A 17361-nucleotide genomic window follows, 5' to 3' on the forward strand; every position below is an offset into this window, starting at 1 on the left:
CTTTTAAGAAGAGCTCCCTTTGACCTCTTTCTTAGCAGAGCAAAGCTTAGAAGTGAGAGATTTGAAAATATAAAGGAGCATTTAGGCTTTGGGCCCTGGCAAAAAATAGCATGAACACCCCTAGGCCTATACTGCCTGTAGGACAGCAGAGGCATGTACCTGCATCTGGGTAACCAAAGGTCAGGGGACTTGACTGGTTGGAGGGCTCCACAACTCAGTAGAACAATGACTTTGGAGCTGGATCAGACAGTGTGTGACTCAGTTTTCTTTTCCATCAAGTGGAGCTAATGATACTCTTCTCTTGTCTCAGATCAGAGGACATATTGTGCCCGAAAGTCTTTGTAAGTGATAAACTGCTTTTCGGATGGGAAGTCCTTTATTATTGGGGTAGAGGTCTCAAGAAAAATATAGTGCTGGGAACTGAATGGAGCTGCCTGGGCCATTTTTTTTTTTTTTTTTTTTTTTTTTCAAGAGGAGGATAATAGAGATGGAAATTGTAATACGATGGAAATTAGAGAACAAATTGGCCACGCTTCTCATTGACCTGCAAGAAGAAAATCAGAGAACTTACAGTATTTTATTACTTATCTTTGCATTATTCTTTTGAATTGCAGTGCTTTTTTTTTTTAACTTTGTATTTAGAAAATGCAGCAGCCTACCAGTGGGGCATTGTGGCACAGGTCTGTAATCCCAGCAACTTGGGAGGCTGAGGTGGGAGGAACACAAGTTAAAGGCCAGCCTGGGCAACTTAAGGAGACCCTGTCTCAAAAAAAAAAAAAAAAAAGAGCTAGGGATGTAGCTCAGTGATAGAGCACCCCTAGGTTCAATAGCAGTAACACAAAAAAAGGAAGAAATATTTAAAAAAAAATTTTTTTAGTTGTAGATAGACACAATACCTTTTTTTTTATTAATTTACTTTTATGTGGTGCTGAGGATCGAACCCTGTGCTACGCAAGTACTCTATCACTGAGCTACAACCCCAGACCAAGAATCCTGTACTACCAGAGTTTGGGATAAGATTAAAGCAAGAAGGTAGTAATGAAACGTGCCTTCATTATTTAAGGAAGAAGATGGTGCAGTGGCCACTCTGGTTTCCACTTCTGGGCTCAGTTCACAGCCTGGGATCACAGAGATGGTGCTGTCCTAGTCTTGTTCACCTTATTAAGCTCAGCAGGTAGCCCAATTAGTACAGTGATCCAGAAGACAAGGGAGGTGGCAGTGGCTTTGTACGGTTGCCTTAAGGTTGGGGGCTATGTTCCCTGCCTGGCTCAGAAGTTGCCTCTGCACGGGGCTGTGCAGAGCTGTGCTGTGGCTGCTGCAGCTTCCACCTGTGAAATAGTTGCATGAGCCATTGATGCTTGACACCTGGGTCCATCTTCTCTGTGGGCCAGGCAGGAGCAGAGTTGTTGTGGGTGAAATCACAGATGTGTGAAGCGTCTGTGTGGATTAGAAATGGTGAGGTGGCTCATCGGAGAGGAGAGCTGCTCCATCTCAGAGAGGAGGAAACTGCGTCACAAACCACCAGCCACAGGACAGAGCCACAGGAGGTTTCCCAACTAATGAGCATTGCAAGGTCGCCATTGCAGGGCACTTTGTGTAAGAATGTTCTCTGTCCAGGTGGAGACCAAGCTTGGTTTTTTGTCATTTCTTCATTTGTTTGTTCACTACTAGAATTTTTTTCAAGGTGCACAGCTTTCAACTCTGCAGCTGGTTTAGAAGTGAGAGAGCAATGATTAAGATTGCCAAAAGAAAAGAGATTGGTCTGCAAAGGAGAGGCTCTAGAGGCTGGGCATTCTTGGGTTGCTGGAACATTGTGACTCAGTGCCTGCTCTCGTTCACCCCTCCAGATGGAGCGACAGCGCCTAGCTCGAGAGAAACAGATGAGGGAGGAGGCTGAGCGCACAAGGGATGAGTTGGAGAGGAGACTGCTACAGATGAAAGAAGAAGCGACCATGGCCAACGAAGCGCTGGTGATTTCCTGAGGGTTGGGGTCCAGGAGGTTACATGGGACATCTGGAGTTGGGTCTCCTGGGGAGTGTGAATTAGCACTGTTTGCTTTGATATACTTTATTTAAGCTTTTTTCTTTTTTCTTTTTTCCAGTACTGGGGATTGAACCCAGGGCCTTGTGCATACTAGGCAAGCACTCTACCACTGAGCTACATCTCCAGCCTTTTTCATTTTTATTTTGAGAAAGGCTCTCCCTAGTTCACCCAAACTGGTCTTGAACTGCCTCAGCCTCCTGCACCTGACTTTATTTCAGCTTTTAAAAAGTTGATGCCTTTTCTTTCCACCTGTGTTGCCAGAAGCAGGTTTAGGTTGAGTTCATGTGCATCCAGACTCTACTTTTACCATGAGGTTACCTTCAAAGCAGCACTGTATGACTTTGGCATTACTGACATGTGGGATCTCTCATCTGGGGCTGTCCTGTGCATTGAAGGATGGTTAGCATCATCTACGTGCTAAATGCTAGTAATACCACCTTAACCTCCATATGTGACAATCGAAAATGTCTCCAGGGCTGGGGATGTAGCTCAGTGGTAGAGTGCCTGGTTAGCATGCACAGGGCCCTGGGTTCCTTCTGCAGCTTTGCAAAAGAGAGGAAAATAAAAGGAATGTCTTCAGACATTGCCATGTGCCCCAGGGTGGTGGGGGACAGGGACAGAACCTCCTCTGTCTTTTTTGTTTTTTGTTTTTTGGTACTGGGGATTGAACCCAGGGGCACTTTATCACTGAGCACATCCCCAGCCCTTCTTAGTTTTTATTTTGAGACGGTCTCACTAAGTTTCTTAGGGCCTCGCTAAGTTGCCGAGGCTGGCCTTGAATTTGCGATCCTCCTGCCTCAGCTTCTGGAGTTGCTGGGATTACAAGTGTGCATCACCATGTCCAGCCCTCCTCTTGATTTGTTTCTTTTCGTCTTTTGGTGGTGGTGGTAGTGTACCAGAGATCGAATCCAGGATCACTCAACCAATCCTTTTTATTTAAGTCGGGGTCTTGTTTAAGTTGCTTAGGGCCTTGCAAAGTTGCTGAAGCTGGCTTTGAACTTGTAGTCCTTCTGTCTCAGCCTCCCAGCCTTCTTTGGTTTTAAACCACTGATTTAAAGAGAAATAAGAGTAATGTTTAAGTTGTTTTTCTCCCTCATAAAGCGTCAGCCTTAGTTGAAGTTGGTACTCAAAAAAAGTACTCTTGTTGTTTCCCATGGATGGAGCCTGAAAGGCTCACTTAAATATTTGGGGGATGTGACATGTCATCTGTTGTAAGAGTGCTGCTGAGGGAACACTTGGTGACAGGGCTCAAGGAGTCCAAGACTGGTTCTTGCTGACCTGCATGCCCCAGGGCAGATCTGGTAGGAGGTCGGTACCCCGTCCAGCTGAGCACACTCTTCTCTAGATGCGGTCAGAGGAGACAGCCGACCTGTTGGCTGAAAAGGCCCAGATCACTGAGGAAGAAGCCAAGCTCCTGGCACAGAAGGCGGCAGAGGCAGAGCAGGAGATGCAGCGCATCAAAGCCACAGCCATTCGGACAGAGGAGGAGAAGCGCCTGATGGAGCAGAAGGTGCTGGAGGCTGAGGTCCTAGCACTGAAGATGGCTGAGGAGTCAGAGAGGAGGTGAGGAGGGCGTCCTGGGAATTTGGGCCTGGCAGAGGGGCTCGGTCCTAACCCTGCTCTGAGGCGGAGCTGGGTAGCAGCCATGCTCAAGTGACTTCTCCATTGTGGGACAAGGCTGGGGACATTCTTTCCTGGACAGGGGTTGGGGCTGAAGCCGTTGGAACGACCTCTGTGGTCCTGCATCTGTGATAAACCCCTGTCTCTCTGATAATCATGTTTGCAAGGGAACCTCTGAGCATATCCTGACTGCTTTTGGTCAAGGAAATAAGAAAAGACATCTTTTTGCATTAAAAAAAAAATGTGGTTCTTTTCCCCTTTTATTTGGGGGGCTGGTGGTGGTGGTGTGTGGGGAAAATAGGGGTCATTTATCTTGAAAGGGAAACTAGGTATCTGGAGTCCCTGCAGCCTTCTTAGAAGATGGGGGTACGGGGAGGCAGGGTTCTCTTTGGGACCAGGATGCCTTAGCTTGTGACCAGGTTGGGAACTGTTGAAGAGAACTGTTGTTGTCTGTACTTCTCAGAAACTATTCTAGGATCTGGATTGTTCTGCAGCCTTCAGATACACACTGGCACATTCCCCACAGCATCTGGCTCTGTTGACTTAGAACACTTGAATTTGACTTTTAAGCACCAAGGTGCATTGACTACCATTTTCCTCATCACTCTTTGCATATCATCCTGGGAATATGGTTCCTGGTTGCCTGCCCTGTCCTGGCCCCCTTTCTTTCTGTGTTTAGGTCACATCTGCTGTGAGTGTTGCATGTCGGTCTGGGTCCCCACACATGCTGCACCCAGCCTGTGTCCTATCGGGTAGGGATCTGCACCAAGAAGGAGTTGCCCTCAGTGGCAGGTTTGGTCTTCCTGTCTGAGGAATGTGGGTGCTTGGCCTGTGAGTGTTTTACTTACAGAAAGAAGCACTCTTTCCTATTTTGCCCTTTATGGTCCAGTATGAGACTTTTGGGGAAAAAAACAAAAACCAAAAAAACTTGACTTTCACTCTCTGTGCACTTCCTTTGCCCAGCCCACTCTCCACCAGAAACAAGCAGAGGGTGTGTCTCACCTCTCCCCACCTTCCCACCTTCCTCTGTCTCCACCTATTACAGGTTTTGTTTTGTGTTTTTTGTTTCGTTTTGAGATGGGATCTCGCTGTGCTGCCCAGAGTGGCCTTGAACTCCCAGGCTCAACTGATCCTCCTGCCTCAGTTTTCTGAGTAGCTGGGACTACAGGCACGTGCCACTGTGCTCATCTGGCTTACAGAGCTGCTTGTTTGTCTCTTCTTCCCACCAGCTTCTCTTCCAGTCTAGGATTACCAATTGAAATGTGTAATAACCAGGAATGTTGATCTTGCTTTGGGAGTTCTGACTTCCTGTAAAAGTCTCCTTCCTGTTAGCCGTGTTTGCCTTGTCAGGTATTATCCTTGGAGTTAACCCAGGTCCCTCCTCTCCAAGGATTGGGTGAGAGTAGGGGTATGCTCTTTCCACCTGTCCTTTTCTGTGGAGCTGACATCTCCTCTTTTCTTTGCAGGGCCAAGGAAGCAGATCAGCTGAAGCAGGACCTGCAGGAAGCACGTGAGGCAGAGCGAAGAGCCAAGCAGAAGCTTCTGGAAATCGCCACCAAGCCCACATATCCGGTGAGCCTGGTGGAGGCTGTCAGCCTATGACTACTTTAGAGTCCCCGTGATTTTCTGTTGCTCCCATCCCTTAGCTCACTGACAGTTCCTTCAGGGTGACTATTCAAGTGAACACATGGTAGAATACAGTCCGGGGTGGGCTTTTGGCCTTGGACTAGTCATTTACCTCTCTGATTAGCTAGATAACCAGATAAAAGTCAATAACCTAGATTACCTAGATAATGGGCAACAGGGCCTTCTCCAGCTCAGGAATGTACCTCAGAGTGAATTATTGCCATGCAAGAACCAGCTGCCAGCCTCAATTTTGGGACAGGGAGGCAGACTTCTGCTAAATGGGGTCACAAAATAAATAGAAGCTGCTTCCCTTCCTTTCCTCCGTGCATTCTTCTCAGCAAACTTTCTTTTTTTTTTTTCCGGTGCTGGGGATTGAACCCAGGGCCTTGTGCAAGCACTCTACCAACTGAGCTATCTCCCCAGCCCTCAGCAAACTTTCTTGTATTCCTGTTCTCTGTCCACATCATATCATGCATGTGGAAATCTATATCTAGACAGATGTGCACAGGCATCTAGAATACAGCCCAGCCCAGGAGGCAGGAAAGGCTCAGGATAGCATCTGAGCTGAGTCTTGGGGTGGGAGCAGGGACTGTCCTGATGGAAAAGAGATGATAGAACGTTCTAGGCAAGAGCACAGATGCACCCACAGCACAAATACATGGCCTATTCACATACATGGCACCAACATACACACTGCACCTTCACGCACACAGCACACATACACACTTTGTGTGCACATTCACAGTACGTTCGCACACAGCACAGATACATAAGAGGCATAAGCTGTGGGGCACAAGAGGCTTAAGCTGCCCAGGGTTTGGGGTGGGGGACACGGAAGCAGTTTGCTGTTATCTTTTATTATGTAACAACCCACCCTAAGCCAACTATGTGGTTCAAAGAGCCATTCATTATACCTCTCATGACATGATGGATTGATTGGACCCAATGTCTTTTCTCAGGTCGTCTCACATGGTCACAGGTGACACTGAGACTGGGGTCACCTTGAGGACTCAGCTTGGCCGTACACCAAGATGTGTGTGTTCAAAACATACACTGGGGCAAGCTATATACATTTTTGTAAGAGCTATATACCTCTTAGCAATAAATCCTGGAGGAGATCATCCATATCGGTGTTTAAATCACATTTTGTTGTATGGATGGGTTGTAATTCATCTAACCAGTCCCTTATGGATGTGTACTTAGTCTTTTTCAATATCCCTGAATGCAAATCTTCGTACATACATGTGTGGCTATATTGGTAGAATAAATTCTTGTAAATAGAGCTGTGGTCAGATGTTCAGTTTTGGTATCCTTCAATGAGGTTGTGCCAGTTTCTGCTCTCTCTGGTGATGTGGCAGCCAGTGCTTATCCTTTCTGGAACTTTTTAAGAAGAATAACATATGTATAGAGATGTGCCCAAATTGTGGCTGTACATGATGAATTTTCATAGAACACACCCATGTACCCTGCATTCAGATCAGAAAGCAGAAAGTCCCTGCGACCCCAGAAGCCCTCCTAAACACTACTTCTGACATTCTCCAGACACCCTGCCTCAGGCCTTGTTATAGTCACAGATGAACGTTCTGAGGCTCCACTCTTTCCCAGACACATCCTAGACTCAATAAAGGATTCAAGGATGAAAAAGAGGCAGATCCTACCCACAGGAAACTTGCAGACAATAGAAAAGAGAAGACACAGCCAAAAAAAGAATCTTCCAGGGCAGAATTATGGAAAAGGCCTATTACAGAACTGTAGCCACAATGTCAAGAGACAGCATAGTGAGAGATAGAAGAATTTAAGAAAGGCCTTGAGAGAGCAATGGGGCGTAAGGAGAAGTGACACAGGCAGGCAGGAAGAGTACAGAGATGGGAAAGCAACATGGCTCAAGGGACAATAAACAGTACCATTTACAATTTAGTAGGGTGAATAGAAGGAGAAGCTAGAGAGGTAGATTGGGGCCATATTTTAGGAGACTTTGCTCTGGAATGAGAAAGTCCTAAACCAGATCTAATGGCTTCAGTCTGTACTTTAAGCCTTCCTCTGGCTCTGTTTTCTGAATCTAAACCCCTTGAGAAGCTGGCAGAGTCTGGTCTGGTCCAGTTTCCTGCCTGTCTCCCCATATAGGCTCTACAAGTGCCCGGCACTCTGGCTGGACACTCTCTGCCTTACCCACTGAAGTGCCTCTCACCTGGCACCCTTCTCCTTCTGGCATGTTCTCTGATTCCAGCAGAAGCAGCATTTCTTCTCGCACACCTCCTCCAGCCTCTTTGGCCTCAGTTCCCTCCCTGGCTACAGTGTTTACCTTATTTAACTGTGAGGATTTGTGAACACATCTGTTTCCTGAACAAGACCTGCAGCTGCTCAGAGCCAGGGATGCTGCCTTGTTCTCTGTGTCTCCAGCTCTTAGCACAGGGCCAGGGAGTTTCCTAAATGAAAAAGTGAGTTTGTGTTTGATTTAACTGAGCATGAGGACAGTCATGCGAGGGAAGAGGGGTGATTGCCTGTCTTTGGGACCATTTCAGCTGGCAGCATCAAATGCCAAGCGTTTGTTCTTGTGTAACCCAGACCTCCTAATTTGAGCTTTCTCATTGATAGCCCATGAACCCAATCCCAGCACCACTGCCTCCTGACATACCAAGCTTCAACCTTATCGGTGACAGCCTGTCTTTCGACTTCAAGGATACTGACATGAAGCGGCTTTCCATGGAAATAGAGAAAGAAAAGTATGTAGCTCCATGCCCTGCTTGGGGCAGCCATGAACAAGAGTGAGTGAATATGAGCCTTGGGACACAAAGGGTTACTGTGGCAGCCTGTCACTAACTCCTGCAAAGGTTTGCTCTGTTGTCATCCATTGGAGGATGAGTTTCCTAATTAGAAATTAAAGACGTCAGATCAGCAGTCACTATTACAGGATAAAAATAATACTTGATTGGTAGCCTGGAATTTACAGTGGCTCAAAACCTTGACTAAAGAATAGGATTGGCCAGGCACAGTGGCAAAAGGACCAGGGATGTAACTCAGCAATGGAGCATAGTATGTGCAAGGCCCTGAGTTCAGTCCCTAGAACTGCAAAAGAAAACCAAAACCAGAACAGGCCTAGCTCTTCCAGGGACTCCAAGTCAGACTCGGCTTTTCCTTTCCTACTAGACTGTGGTTTTCTCCTGGTCGTAATCTCCAGTGACTAGGATCTGTGTTGGTTTCCATGTCAGAACAAAGACAGGAGAAGAAACTGGCTGAAGGCGTGGGAAAGCCAGTGGCCAGAAGTGGCCAGCTGTGCTTTATTGAGCAGCCCTGAGTGGAGTCTGGGCATGGCCTGACCACAACAGCTTCTGCCAAGCTGCCTTCCACTTCTAACACCATGTGGCGCTGTTAGAAGGTGGGGCCCAACCTTCTAAAACCTGCACACTGGTGATCTGGTTTCAGGACGTGAATTTTGGGGAGTCACAGACATTTATGGTCAGTGGAAGTACATCAGAGATGGAGAAGGGTCCCACTGCACAGGACGTCTAAGCGAGGCCCCCCTCATTCCCAGAACTGAAGCTAACTGGTTAATGATGCCTCAGCTGTCAGAGAACGAGCACAGTAGCTACCACACTATCAGGGTATTTGAGATTTTTGTGTCATTTAATTCCTGCTAACTAACAAACGTCACACTGACATCAAAGGTTTTAGTGTTCCCATTTTTTAATGACTTGGTTTAATGAGCCCACCCAGCATCACACAGCTGGAGGAGAAGACCAGTGGTCAGAAACCCTCACCCACATGTGACAGCCTCGGGATAAGCCTCTGGGAAAGTGTCACCATGAAGTCCAGTGTGGGCTGCTGTGAGCCAGGCTCTGTTTCTCTTTGATTCTTCATATTGAGGGGACAGCAAAGAAGTCAGTGACCCAGAGCCTCTTGTGGGAGCATCTGCAGTCTGCACTCCTTTCTCCCTTGTCCAGCTGTGCATGTTTATGTGGTTGTGATCCATGTGAGGCTACATCCTGTTCTGTGTCCTGCTTTTTTATAGTTTGTATTTTCTTACTGTCTTAGTGTATTTGGGCTGCTATAACAAAATACCTGAGGCCAGGTGACTTATAAACAAGGAAATTTATTTCTCAGTTCTGGAGGCTGGGAAATCCAAGATCAAGGCACTGTCAAACAGAGTCTGATGAGACTGCTCTTCCTGGTTCACAGGTGTGCCTTCTTGCCTTGTTCTCACATGGTGCACTCACATGTACCAGAGGGCTCTCTGGAGTCTCTTATGTATGGACACATGAGGGTGCCACCCTTATGACCTAATCACTTCCCAAAGGCCCCACCTTCCAACACCTTCCCGTTGGTGCTCTGGTTTCAGGACATGAATTTTGGGGAGTCACAGACATTCATTTTGTGTGTGTGTGTGTGTGTGTGTGTGTCTATTAATCTTTGTCTGTCTGTCTGTCTATCTATCTGTCTATCTATCTATCTATCTATCTATCTATCTATCTATCTATCTATCTATCTATCTATCTATCTATCTGTTGTGCTGGGGATTGAGCCCAGGGCCTGAGGCACTTCTTACCCTTGGCTCGTTGGCAGAGTCCTTCTTCTAGCCATAGGTATCCCTTCAGAAGTTTCCTTCACGTATATGTTGCATAGTTTTGCAGACCTGATCACTGGACACTTCAAAGGCAGTTTCTAGATTTTTACCATCTTACATACTGTTGCTCAGTGTATCTCCTTGCAGGTGAAGGTAGAGATCTTCCTCTCCTGGTGTTGGCTGAGTGAGCTTCTGTCATCTTTAGGAGAGGAAGTCAGAATAAGTGGGGTATCATGATCTATCAGAAGAGGTCATTTGAATTACTTCTCCAAGCAGGGCTGAGACAAGGAGTGTTTTGGGTGCCAGGAATCTTGTTTTTCTGTACAAAACTAAAAACTATCTATGACAAATAGTAATGGTAGAGCACACTATCAGAATTTATAGAGGGCTTTCTTTCCTATACTTTTTTTGTGTGTGTGGTACTGGAGATTGAACCAAGGGGCACTTTACCATTGAGCTATATCCCCAGCCTTTTTAATTTTTTAAATTTTAAGGCATGGTCTCACTAAATTGCTGAGGCTGGCCTGGAACTTGGAATCTCCTGCCTGAGCCTCCTTAGTTGTTGGGATTATAGATGTGTACCACTATGCTAAGCTATGTATTTTCTTTAATCCTGACCATAGCTCTGTAATCATTCCAATTTTATCAATGAGGAAAGAGATTCATAGCATAAATAAAACAGCTCCCATTGCTGTCCTATGAATGACCTCAGACCCTGGTCCAGCAGCTTGTGGGTCATGAACCATCTTACCCGTGCGTCTGTGTTTGTCCAAGCTGTGATACCCAATGTCCTCTTGCCTGCAGAGTGGAATATATGGAGAAGAGCAAGCATCTCCAGGAGCAGCTCAATGAGCTCAAGACAGAAATTGAGGCCTTGAAACTAAAAGAGAGGGAAACAGCTTTGGACATTCTGCACAACGAGAATTCAGACAGAGGTGGCACCAGCAGCAAGCACAATACCATTAAAAAGGTACCCAGTCTCTTGGCTTTTACTGATCAGGACATTCATTAATGAAATGTGAGGTTGGCATCTGGTTTCCTCAGGAGGCAAGTCATTAGACTGTTGTCATTTTTTACATGTACTTAGTTGAGGAAATTTTTCAACTCCTGCCAGAAAGGGAATTTAATCTACCATCGACCATGAACCATTGGCTTGATGGAAGTGGAACTTGTGTTAAAAGCTCTGATGAGATGAATCCCTGTTAGAAGATGGGTTTTGATTCATCATTGAGCACTAAGCAGTTCTATCTTTTAAGCCAAGGGGAGTTATGCCCAGGGAGCTGCCTAGCTAATGAGAAGGCACAATGAAGAATGGAGTCCCCTCTAGTCTTTTTGTGTTTGTAAGTGGCAAGGACTCGATTGAGAAACCATATTCTGAATTTTCGACTTTTTTCATTCTTGAAGTATCTAGGAGAACATTAGTGTTTTAAAAAAGAGGCTCACGGTAGCCTTTCTTCTTTGCCTGATATTTGGAGCTCTCAGTATTTTAGCTACTTAGAAGTTAAATTCCATATGTATTATCAGCCCTCATACAGGCAAAGCAGAAAGGTCTTTACTGGCCAGTTGATGCTCTGTTTTTAACTGATAGCCCAGGACCAGGTTATACCTGTAAAAGAGGTATATGGGTTCCTTTTATTATTATTATTTTTTGAGTATTATTATTATTTTTTGTACTGGGGATTGAACCCAGGGGTACTTTACCACTGAACTATATCCCCAGGCCTTTTTTATTTTTTTGTTTTGAAATAGGGTCTGACTAAGTTGCCTAGGACCTCGCTAAATTTCTGTGGCCGACCTCAAACTTGCAATCCTCCTGCCTTAGCCTCCCAAGTTGCTGGGATTTTGGGCAAGAGCCACTGAGTCCAGCTTAAAATAGGTGTTATTAAGAGACGACTATTTATTGAGTTTAGATGATCTTAGAGTCCTTTAAGTTTTATTCTTTACCTTTAAAATGTTCTCTAAAATCGCCTCCCAGTTTAAGGACTGTCTCTGCTTTCAGTGGTTAAGCTGTGACTGAACCTGCCTGTCATCATTGTAGGGAACTCCCACTTCTCTCTAATGACTTCAGTTACAATTGGCGCTAGGTAGAGAATTACTTTTAATAGCGTAACCTAGAAGGAAAGGCATTTCTACATTCTATGTTCTTTCCTCTGGTTTCTATCCTTTCTTGGATTTCCCTTCTAAATCAGTGATTAAAGTGATTTACTTTTTTTTATGTGCGGTGCTGGGGATTGAACCCAGGGCCTCATGCATGCCAGGCAAGCGCTCTACCACTGAGCCATGACCCCAGCAAGAATAAAGTTATTAAACAGTTAAAAGGAGGCCTCTACCACTAAGCAAAGAGGTAAAAGGATGATTGGGCCCGTGAGCTGGTCCACCTTTGAGAGAGCTTCCTCAGACCCCACCCCACACCCTTGTCACCTGGGCACCGAGAGCAGTCTCCTCTTTGCCGCTGCTGTAGTGAGCTGGACCTTCAACCACAAGAACCTGGAGCGCCAAAGCTGGAGAGACATGTTTTCAAGCCATTAAAACAAGCGAAGTCACTTGTCATTATTTCAGGCCTATCTGAGCATTTTGCTAATGGCACATGTGGCATTGTTGATATCACAGGGTATGTTTTTGTTTTTCTTCATTTTATTTTGCTGGTTTAGCCTCAAGCCCAAGGCAGAAGACCTATCTGCATTTGAGCCCTCAAAGTAGGTTATTCCCAGGTACTCTGTCTGTGGTGATGGTACTGCCCTCTGTGATACTAACCCATGCATGAGCTTGCCTGTCTCTGTCCTCGGGCCACCTGGAGCCCTCCTGAGGGCAGGTGGGACCTGGGTACTGGCCGCAGCATGCTTTTTTCTGAGAGCAGGCATCCACCTTGTGGGCCAGTCCAGCCTCTAGCGCCCAGATGGCTGCCTTGTTCTGAAGAGCATGTCTCGGGACTGTAGGACTGGTCGTTCTTCCCTCCTGTGTCACTGTTGGGCTGGGGAAGGTCATGGCTTCTTGTCCAGCCAGGTCTGTCTGAAAGCCCTTTTGTCTTGGTGATGTACTTCTTCGATAAATAACCCTAGCATGGAAATGGGGCCAATTCGGGTGCTTTCCAGACTCGTGTCTCTAAATGAAGATCCAACCTGCCATGTGGTGGTAAGCTCTGCAGGCCTGGGGTCACACTTTACAGCTTCTGGTCATGGAAGGGAGGGGTCACCCGTGCTCATTCGTTTTCCTTTAGAACTTCCCTGTTCCGTACAGACCCCTTTTCTTTTTGAATGGAGCAACACAGAGCACAGGGGCTCATCTGTCAATCTAGTGGGCTATCTGTTCCATCTCAGCTCTAGAGGCAGCTTGGCTTCAGCTTCTGTGCAGTGTAGAGTGGGCTGTGCTCGGGGTGATCTCACATTGAAACAATCCTGTCGCAGGCACCCAGAAGATAAGCCATCAGTGGTTGTTTAGTGAATTAATTGAATGATTGCTGCTTATTTTTCCAATGTCTAGGCGGTGGAATTAATTTTGTCCAGTAATAAAATAACATCCTGCCTCTGCTTCTCATCTAATCCTCAGTCATGCCCATGCCAGTGAGCCCAGCACCATCCGACAGGGATGTAGTATGTGTCCTTTAGAGTCCTCATTTAGTCAAGTAGAATAAGTTAATTGGAAAATTTCTACCAAAAATAAGATCTGGCATAAGATAGATCGTATTTATGGTCATTATCTTAGTAAGAGAAGTTAGCTATTAAGGCCCCAGATAGATCTTTAATAAGATGGATGAGAGCTGTCAGTGGTTCCAAGAATCCATGGCACCAACCTGATTTGGGTGTAACTTGAGCCCTGACTGATCTCAAGGACTATCTTTTTCATGCCCCACCTTGGCGTTGATATTCTGTCATGCAGCAGTGTGTGTTCTGAGCAGGACAGTTACGACCAGCATTGTAATGGGCAGGCCAGGGGGATTTCTGTCCAAGTGGTGACCCCATGCACCTACGGCACATCGGACCCACCCAGACACCCATCATGGTTTCTGAACTTTGGTTAACACAGGGACAAACAGAAAATCATGATTCATTTCAGCCTGTACTTTCAGTTTTTCTCTGCATATGATCATACTGTTCACCTGAATATGATTTCATCTTCTTTTTGTAGTGATACAGAATATTAGAGACAGGGTCTCACTGAATTATTTAGGGCCTTGCTAAGTTACTGAGGCTGGCCTTGAACTCACAATCCTCCTGCCTCAGCCTCCCAGCTGCTGGGATTACAGGTGTGTACCAATGTGCCTGACCAGTTTCCTAAATTTTGACCATCAGTTCTTACTGAATTTTAATTAATAAATAAGTTAAAGTTTAATTTTTTAGTCAAACTTGTACAATTTCTAGAATATATAGTCAGGTCCCCCATAATGACATTTGGTCAATGGGGACCTAGTATTCAACTATGGTCCCTTAAGAATGCATCACCTAGTGACATCATAGCAGTTTGTTTGTTTAAGCACATTCTATGATTTTCACTCAGTGACATAGTTGCCAAACAACACATTTCTCACAATGTGTCTTCATCATTAAGTAATGTGTAACTGTTTATGGAAGCATTCATTCATTTGTTGTTGTGAACTTGTTTTCAAAACAGATTGCCAGGCTCTAGTTAATCAAGAATTCTGTTTAATCAAGGGTTAATAAAATGTGGACTTGGCTTATTTATTTATTTGTGGTACTGGGGATTGAACTCAGGGGCACTCCATCACTTTTTTTTTTTTTTTTAATTTTGAGACAGGATTTTACTAAGTTGCTGAGGGTCTCATTAAGTTGCCAAGGCTGGTCTTGAACTTCTGGTCCTCCTGCCTTAGGCTTCCAACTCCCTGGGGTTACAGGTGTGCACCACCACAAATGGCAGACTGCCTTTTAATGTGACTAGAGTTCTCTCAGCATCACTAGATTATATACTGGTAGTTTTTGCTGCACTTGAAGTTTGAGGCGTGCTCCATTTTCTACACTTTGGTGGTCCCTGTGGCAGGTGACCAGGTCTGACGACCAGCAAACTGCCTTTGCAATTCAAAGGTGGCTCCCTATTCTTGTCTGCTACAGTGTGAACTAGTGCAAGCCTAGCAGAAGAGAAGTGCCACTTCAGGCTTTGGAAGTGTGAATACCTAGTTGTCAAAGGCAGAGTTCCATATAGAATATCTGGAGATGAGAGATGCACTGGAGAGTTTCCAGTGTCCTAAAAGTTTGTTAACCTGGATCCAAACCAGCCTGTTTTGGTTTTTATTCTGTTTTAGTGGTTTTCCACCTTAGATTTCAATGAAAGAATAAGACTCTCACCTACTGCAGTCCAGATATATCCCTCCTCCTTGTTCAGAGGTTCAATGTCCAGTATGGTCCAAGCAGCTCCCACGGGGACTGTGGAAACCTGAAGCTAATTCAGGGATTACCACGATCCCTCAGATTGCTGAAAGGCCATGCCAGCTGGTTGCTCAGGGTTTTACCACTGCTCCACCACTTCTTTTTCTATAGTTCTTCCTCTCTTGAGAGTGTCCTCACCTGTAATGGATGAATAAAGCCAGGCACGGTGGTCCACACCTGTAATCCCAGCTATGTGGGAAGCTGAAGCAGGAGGATCACAAATTTGAGACCAGCCTGGGCAATTTAGTGATACTACCTCCAAAAAACTGGGGCTGGGGAGGGAATATTCATGGGCTGGGAAGCTCAGTGGTTAGAACACCTTGCCTAACATGCCCTGGGTTTGATCACCAGCACTGTAAAAAAAAAAAGAAAAAGAAATAAAGAAAAGGCAAATAAAAATAACCCTGTCCCCTATCTCCCCAGATGCTGGAGAGGTTAATGAGGGAATGCACACAAAGCACTTAATGCTTAGGAAGGGCTTATCAATATATTAAAAAAAACAAAAAACAAAAAACAAATCTGCTGTGAACTTGTGATGAGGGACAAAGTCCTTGTGGGCTGCACTACCACATTCGTGCCCTCCACTGGTGGTGAACATATTCATCCATTATATTAATTATTAATTGTATTGTCATGTGGTAGAGGTAAAAACTTTTAAAAAACCAAAATTAATTTTACTGGTTCCTTCTTTACACACACACACACACAATTTTTTCCTTTGGTACTGAGGATTGAACCCAGGGCACACTCTTAACCCTGAGCTACATCCCCAGCCCTTTTTATTTTGAAACAAGGTCTCACTCAGTTGCTGAGGCTGAGGCTGACCTCGAGTTTGTACTCCTCCTACCTCTTCCTCCCAATGGCTGGGTTTACAGGAGTGGCCCACTCTACCAGGCTTTCTTCTGATATTTGAGTTGGTTTGCAAGGATATACTTTTCTTCTGCTGATCTTACCTCCCCACATTTCCATTTTTCCAATTGATGATCCATGCCACTGGTTTGGGTTTGGCATTTTCATCTGAGAACACTAGGAATCAAAAGCTGCCCAGTGCCTTGGGAGGCTGAGGCAGGAGGATCACAAGTTTGATGCCAGCCTCAACAACTTAGCAAGGTCCTAAGCAACTTGGTGAGATCCTGTCTTAAAATAATAAATAAAAAGGGTTAGGGATGTGGCTCAGTGGGTTTAATTTCCAGTACCAAAAACACCCAAACCAAAAACCCCAACACACTGGGGAACCTGGATTTGTTTCGTTCTCAGAGGGAGCTGCACATGTTTTTGGCACCGGCCTCTGAGCAAGGGAAATGAGTCCAGCAGTCAGACTTGGGTGGGGTGGGGACACAGGATTCCTTGAGCCCTGAGTGCTTTGCCCATGGATCCACAGTGCTAATGACAGGAGCTGTACTCAGGTGGGGTTTAGCTGTGCTGCCACAACCTGGAGGCAAAAACATGCATACTTCCTGGTCTTGCTGTCCTCTTCTTTCAAGAGACCGGTCTCAGTCTGCTGGACCTGGGCTGGCCCAAGTTGCCAGCAAATAAGTGATCATTTTTGGGTCCATGGTCTCAGAGGGAGCAGAGGATTTCAAAGAAACCAACCGATGAGAATTATGGGGTCATGAAGCTTAGAAAGCTTATTTTATTAGCTTTCTAATCAGCCCATCCAGGTCCAGCTGTGGTTTCCATTGAGGGAAGAGCAGGAACCAGAGGAGGCTTGACATTCATGGGAAGCTCAGCTCCCACTCCTGGATCAGGAAGACATAAAAGTCCAATGTCATGTTCAATCTCTGCCAAGTCCCCTTGGAGAGTCGGGGCTGGCGAAGTGAAGTAGAATACTTCAGACACTCGGGGAAGTGATAAATCACGGGGAGAGAGTGAATATGCGTGAAAGGCATCTCCCACAATTAAAACAAGCAGCCAGAGCCTCCCTGGTGACCTCTGGTGTACACTGCCAGCCTCGAGGATGGCTGCTAAGTAGTTGATGTTTAATATGTGGTTCATACGTGCAGCCCTGCTTCTAACCCAGTGGGCCAAGTGGCCCTGCCTGTATTAGAAACTGGGCATTGTGTCTGGTAGAGCATTCTTGGCCCTGACACAAAAGGCAGCAAACGGGCTCTTCAGCTCCAGAAACTTCCCTTT

At 45.7% G+C, this 17361-nt stretch overlaps 1 protein-coding gene across 8 annotated transcripts in view; it reads left to right on the forward strand.

The window, feature by feature from the left end:
• The window catches only part of NF2 (NF2, moesin-ezrin-radixin like (MERLIN) tumor suppressor), an 83378-nt gene that overhangs the window by 56195 nt on the left and 9822 nt on the right, over nt 1-17361 (forward strand). For 2 of the 8 annotated variants that reach the window (XR_013765756.1, XM_079151348.1), the window contains exons 11-16: nt 1848-1970; nt 3389-3606; nt 5130-5235; nt 7885-8012; nt 10655-10820; nt 12502-12561. Coding sequence is in view for 6 of the 8 variants with exons in the window: in XM_079151348.1 (XP_079007474.1) it covers nt 1848-1970; nt 3389-3606; nt 5130-5235; nt 7885-8012; nt 10655-10820; nt 12502-12537 (777 nt within the window). In the remaining 2 variants the exon portion in view is untranslated. Of the gene's footprint in view, nt 1-1847; nt 1971-3388; nt 3607-5129; nt 5236-7884; nt 8013-10654; nt 10821-12501; nt 15832-17361 lie in introns of those variants that run through there. The other 6 variants (XR_013765757.1, XM_079151347.1, XM_079151345.1 and 3 more) reach the window with 4 other exon arrangements.

The sequence above is a fragment of the Sciurus vulgaris genome (genome assembly GCF_902686455.1).
Source record: "Sciurus vulgaris genome assembly, chromosome: 8".
NCBI lineage: Eukaryota > Metazoa > Chordata > Mammalia > Rodentia > Sciuridae > Sciurus > Sciurus vulgaris.